Consider the following 6,641-nt stretch of genomic DNA (forward strand, 5'->3'; position numbering starts at 1 on the left):
AAATTAAAAACTCAATCTATAATTTATTTTTTAAATTACATGCTGATCATTAATTTGAGAGTGCCAACAAGGTGTCATTCTTGGGTTACAGAAAAGCAATTATTCATAACGACACTATTAGTATGCGCATCCCAAAGATGTTTCTCAGTTATTCACTGAATTTTTCATTGTTAGGATAAGAGCAGAAAAACAGTATTGTTGCCAGGACAATTTGACAGGGGGCAGTATGATTCAATTCTGAACCAAACAATGAGTCATGTGATGACAGAGAGGCAAATGCTGTATTGCTGGAAATGATTCTGCTCCCAGGCTGATCAGAACATATGGACCAGTGGGCACGGCTGAAAAGCTCTTGTTTTCACTCACCCTGCTCTCTGAAAAGCCAGCATTGATTCATTGTGAGCTTGGACAAATGTGGGGTTTCCAACCAGATAAGTAAGATCTCTGGGGAGCCCCATTCGGTGCCATTGTGCCCCTGATGACTGTGAAAGACCTAAATGGCACACATGTTCCAGGGATTGGGGGAGGGAGTCTATTAACCGGCTTCTTTTCAATCAGATCGGCTGGTACCTTTCTAAAAGGAGTTATGGGGATTTGTGTCCTCTTCTTCTGAGATTCCAACACCCTTGTACAGTGAGGATCTAACTGATGAGCTGCAGAACATGCAGCCCATAGCAAGAAGCAATAAAACTCAACACAAGTTCATGACTGATCATTTGGGGTTTTATTCAGAACATTTGAGCAGTTAAAGCGACAATTCTGAAATTATCTTGACATGAGAAAAAAAATTTCCAAAATCTTCCCATCACATGGTCAATGTTAACTGCAGTCTTCATAAATAACTGCTTGTCGGTAAACAACGGATTTAAGTGCTACCATACAAACTAAGATTCGCAACTATGTACACATTTTGTAACGTGAATATCTGGTGTTTTACATTGCAGCTCTGAATGTGTTGCATGCCTGATCAGCCTCATTCAATTTTGGTTGATGTCTTTGGCATAGGATTCAGTATTTAGAAACAGTATTTACAGACTATTACAATAGGCATGGCCAATCAATGGCCAGCAGGCTCCGCCTGAACATTCCAATGTTAAATAAAAAACAAACTGAAGAGTAGACGTGGTTTTAAAAATCCTTTCAAATTGTAAACAAAACTATTTACAGTTCAGTAGTTAGTCCCTTTTTCAAATAAAAAGCTTAAGTCTCCAAAATAAAATTGGCTCCGGAAGAGCCGCTGTTAACTGGAGTGGAAGCTTGAGGACTCTGATTCTGTGGAGACCGAGGAATGCCCGCCTCTCCTTTTGGGCAGTATTTTGAGACTCGACCCTCTGCTGCTGGCGAAGGTGTCCCGGGCGGACTTCTTGAACTTAACTCCCAGGAAGGCGTAGAGGATGGGATTGAGGCAGCAGTGGAAGTAGGCCAGGGCCTCGGAGATGGAGATCCACGTGTCCAGGCTCCGCTCCAGGCTACAGCTGTGGGGGATCAGCTCCAGCTGCATCAGGTTGTCCACAAATATGCTGGCGCAGTAGGGTAGCCAGCAGCTGAAGAAGCAGAGGATCAGGATGACCGTGGTCTTCAGGGCCTTGCGCTTCTGCTGGCCCTTGGAGCCCTGGGACAGCCTGCAGATGATGATGCAGTAGCAGATGAGGATGATGAGGCCCGGGATAACAAACCCCACAAAGATGTGCTGGAAGCGGAAGGCAACCGTCCAGATGTAGTTGTTCTCCAGAGGGTACATGTGCATGCAGAGCGTCCTGGAGGATGTCTCCTGGGCTTTAGCGAACACCAGATCTGGCACTGTGAGGAGGGCGGCTGGTAACCACACACCCACGTAGATCACCTTCTCTGCCAGGAGCTTGCGAGGAGCCTGGCTGTTGGCAGCGTGCACCACTGCCAAGTACCTGTCCAGGCTGATGAAGGCCAGAATAAGCACGCTGCTGTACAGGTTGACAGTGTAGATCATGTGCATGGCCACGCAAACGAAGCTTCCGAAATACCAGTCGCTAGCCGCGTCCACAGCCCAGAAGGGCAGAGTGAGGACAAATAGGAGGTCTGCCACTGAGAGATGAAGCCTGTACTTATCGGTCATGGTTCTTGACTTTTTCTGGCAGCCCATCACCACCACTACTAGTCCGTTTCCAACGATGCCCAAAACAAAGATGATTCCGAACACCGTCGGAAAGAAGATCTTTTGGAAATCACTCCTAGGCTGGGGATCACAGGCCTCCTCATAATCGTCCTGAAATTCCCCTGATCCATACTCAGAACTGTTGTCATCTAACACTATGTGCTGGGGGGGAAAAAAGAGTCAAATTAGCATTGCATGTTAATTTCGCCAAATAGTTGTCAGAATTACTAATGAATTAAATTTCCTGACTGATTGGTTTATTATTTTTAAATGTTATTTTATTTTATGTGGAAGTGCGCTCAAAGACATACAAAACTTTTCTTTTTCTAATTTCCTGTAATCTGCAGCGCATCTATCAACCGCGATTCGGGAGAACCATCCTTTGAAATGTTAAACTTAACACACGATGCATTAGCGCAAAAACTGAAGTGAACTAAATAACACAGATGTGTTCTGTTAAGTGCAATGGCAGCTCTAACCAAACAGCATATGAAAGTAAATGTACAGATCAATTATATGTTAACAAGTACTTATTTACATAAGTTTCCAACGAAACACTTACTTCGAAAAAAGTACTTTGGTACTTGATGGACATGATGGACAGAGATGTTGTTCCTCCACAGTCGAGACCGTTGTTGCCACCCAGTGTACTAAGCAAACACTAACTCTACCAAGACTTTATACTAGCCTACTACTCCACCAGCGGAAAAAAAACGACTCCTCCCACAGAGGAGGTGTTGGTCGTTGCATGCAGTGTCAAGTAACAGTCTTTACACAATACCCACGAAGGCATCTGTTTTTTTCCCCTGCTTTGAGAGCCGTAGGTGCTGATAAGCACGTTGAACACTTGCACGGAGGGTGTTTTCGCGAGACAGATTGACGCTCTGTGCCTTTTATCTGTCGCAGTAAATCTAGCGGCAAGTTTGTCCAAACTAGAGTAGCTGAAAGCATGTGGGTAATGCAACAGTCAAAATTGCAACAATTACTATTACAATCGTATTGCAAAAGGAATATTCACAACTACATTCATGGATTCATTATTTCAAGCAAGACATTTCTTTTCAACCTGCGAAGCAAGCCTGTGTGCGCCTGAATAGTGATTGTAATAGTGAAATACAGTGATATACAGTGTGGTCGGTCCGAAAATAAATATTATGTTTTTTTCTCTCTCTCTCTGACGGAGTCTTTCCTTTCTAGATGTGTCAACCTGGAAAATCATTTCCCAGGTTCAGACATTAAAGAATTCCAGGCTGCACCTGACGAGTCGTTATTCAACACTGCACAATTCTATGGTTTCCGTTGATTACTTTGGTCCTTTGAGGTCCTTAATGTCAGTGCGTCACTACAGCTCTTTTTTGTCGGCTACACATGGGAAGGTAAATTCGGACACATTCATACTTGACGGTCTTCCGCAAACAACAACACCTGCAAGGAATAAGGGATAACCCGAGAGAGGCAGCGCTACAGACGCGCTAAGATGGGAACTGTAATGCAGGCTATACATTCCACATGAGGCAAGGAGACAGGTCAATTTTTCCTTTACCTCTCCAGACACCTCTGTCCCTAAGATAGGTGCAAACTCACAAGGTCAAATTCTCAAGCAGTATAGTTACTAAGGGGAATGACAACCGCCACTATCATTCTCAATAGGAACAGGTAAAGAACAAGGTTGTTCAACATACACTATTTGTATGCTAATAAGCACGAACTTGCGAATGTGACTAGGAAACGTTACTGACTAGTGATGTTGGTATTGGTATAGCAAACTGCGCGATTGGTGTAAATGATTTTTCTGACTAAAGATCTGCACCAGTGGCGGCTGGTGAGCTGGAAACAGGGGAAGCCCAAAGACTACCTTTAAATGCATCATTACTTTCAATCTGTTCCCCTTTATTCACATTGATTAATAATGAAACAAATAATTCACAGAATACGCGACACCAATCGCATAATTGGAATAATGATTATGCTCGCAAAACAGCGCAGATTGTCTGTAGTTTGTGTGCTTGCGAAAGCTACAACGTGAGATTGGTTAATTAACAAGGATGGCATTTATCGATTTAAATTACGTTAAATGCTCATGACACATCACATGCGTTCTAAACGTTACTGTTCATTGCACTCAACCTAACCTAAAAGTTTATTCTCAGTAATTTAAATCGGTTTAACTAAATTTAGCTCCGTTTTGTAATTTTAATTTTGTAACACAAGAAGGCTATAATGTGAAACATTTAAGAGAATGCTTTGCCATTACTTGCCACTTAATTATTCAAATTGCCATCCTTGTTAATTAAACAATCTCATGTTGTAGCTTTTGCAATAGCACACAAATTTCAGACAATCTGCGGTGTTTCGCCAGCATAATCATTTATTCTAATTACGCGATTGGTGTCGATTATTCTGTGAATTATTTGTTTTAATGTTAATCAAGGAGGATAAAAGGAAACATTGAAAGTAATGATAGATTTAAAGGTAGTGTTCGGGCTTCCCCTGTTTCCATCTTACCAGCCGCCACTGGTCTGCACCGGCCCGAAACTAAACCATGCTCGATATTCACACACTTCACACACACCCGAAGAGACACTCTAATGGTAAGGGGCACTCGACAGTAGTGCCCCTTACCATTAGACAGTAATTACGAAAGAGTACAGAATGACAGATGTCATTATAATTACGTAACCGTAATTTAAAAGTGGCAACTGGTAATAATGAAATCGAGTTAAAATAACGTTCAGTGGTTTACATAAGCTATGTTGAAATTATTTTAGCAAAACCCTTCCTTTTCGGTAAAACACAGTGTACTGAGAGAATAGAGGTCCGTACAAAAGTAAGTAAATATCGCAATATGTAACGTTGCTTAACAAATGACCACAATACAGCTTGTTCTTGTTGGGAAAACGTGTTATTATAGATCTACAGCGAATATGGTCTATACAGGTAAACGAATAAAAATAGGAACAGTTCAACAAAACGCATAGTCCTCTTCGGGAAAACGGAAGGCACTTAAAATACCTTCTCCTGTTTAAATAAGCAAGTAAATTAATTAATCCGCCGTTCAAAACTGATATGTTCCTTTTGTGTATGTCAGTCATTCAAAATGAGATTCTATCACAGGTTGCAAACAGTGCACTTAAAACCAGACATCCAGAAACGCTGAGCGCGACCCGAACAGGTCAAGGCCCGATATGTTTCCTCTGTTCCGTAAGATTCAGTTACGATTTTTATAATTGAAGCCTAGCAGCACTTTATTTACAACTAAACACGGTTCTGATAACAAATTAGGTTCCTGGATAACAAAAGGGCTGTCACAGAAACCGTGTTTGACTGTTGTGCTCAGCTGACTACTTGCTGCTCCTCCTTAGGCTCATGATGGCCCAGAAGGGCAGTGGCCTGGGTGTCCTTTTTGTCAAACTTTCTTCTGTCTTTCAGCCATACTGCTTTTAGTAAACCCCAGAGTTGGAGAGTGGATGAAAGGGTGCAGACAGGGCTAGGTCACCTGAATCCCCCCCCCCCCTCCCCCCCAATTTAAGGGACAGTGGTATTGTTTTGCATGTGAAGCACAGTTGCACGTTAGCCTTTCTCAAGCCCAGGGTGGATGACTGATTCATGTTTGTTTCCCCCTTTGAAATCAGAGATTATTGATTGATTGATTGATGCTCTCCATCCCTTTGGCCCCTGTCGTGTTTGTGTGATTGTACCAGTACACCACTGTGTTTAATGCTCTCCTACTCATCCCAAGGGGTTGCCCAACAGCAGCCCATATGTAGAGGAGTAGCAGCAACAGAAGAAAAAAAAATCTATATCTGTGAAAACCAAAGCCTCCCACTTCAAACAGATGACTCTTCACTAAGCCTGTATTATTGTATTCTTCTCTCTTTGAAGCAGTGCGGAGATCCTAGAGGGGCCTGCTACTGCTGAAAATGACAGCATACACTCTGCTTAGGGATGGGTGGTGGGTACGACTGGACTCGCCAAGGACGCCTAAAGGTGAGCATGCTGGCTTTCCTTGCAGGCAGCCGGAGCGGAATGTCATTTTGCTGGTGTTGTTTTTTGAAGTCGAACCTGCAGCGTTTGAATTCACGTTTATTTTAACGTGGAAGGAAATACAGGGAATTTAATACAGCCAGACATTATTCACAGTTCATCCCTTGCTCCAAACAATCAGAAGCTCAAATGTTGGAGACAGTATCGTAGCTTGTTAGCTTGGAGCTTTTATACTTTTTAATTGTCACATTCAAATGTTTTTTTTTTTTTCATGATGCAGAATTTTTTGACTTGTAATACTTGCATTGACATTATATGAGCGGTAAACAATTTAGCTCTTTTTAATTTGCACTGTCTCAGTGTAAACATTCAGTTCAAATTACTTTACCATTTTTTTCTGCCCAGCTCATTTCTCTGCAATCACTAAGTAGTTTAATCTTCTGATGCCTGGAAATGAAATACAACCAACTTCGGATGGAGTGCACTTGCCCCCTATTATTATTTGCATAGAACACTTCAGAACACT

At 42.2% G+C, this 6,641-nt stretch overlaps 1 protein-coding gene across 1 annotated transcript; it reads right to left on the minus strand.

Moving 5' to 3' along the window:
* Positions 1-717: 717 nt before the first annotated feature.
* On the minus strand, positions 718-2,766 carry cxcr4b (chemokine (C-X-C motif), receptor 4b). Its single transcript, XM_036540564.1, has 2 exons — positions 2,694-2,766; positions 718-2,293 (listed from the first exon to the last, which is right to left on the minus strand). The coding sequence occupies exons 1-2, from the start codon at positions 2,724-2,726 to the stop codon at positions 1,241-1,243; spliced, it is 1,086 nt and encodes a 361-aa protein (XP_036396457.1). The 5' UTR covers positions 2,727-2,766; the 3' UTR covers positions 718-1,240.
* Between the last annotated feature and the right edge of the window lie 3,875 nt (positions 2,767-6,641).

This window comes from Megalops cyprinoides, chromosome 11 (assembly GCF_013368585.1).
Source record: "Megalops cyprinoides isolate fMegCyp1 chromosome 11, fMegCyp1.pri, whole genome shotgun sequence".
NCBI lineage: Eukaryota > Metazoa > Chordata > Actinopteri > Elopiformes > Megalopidae > Megalops > Megalops cyprinoides.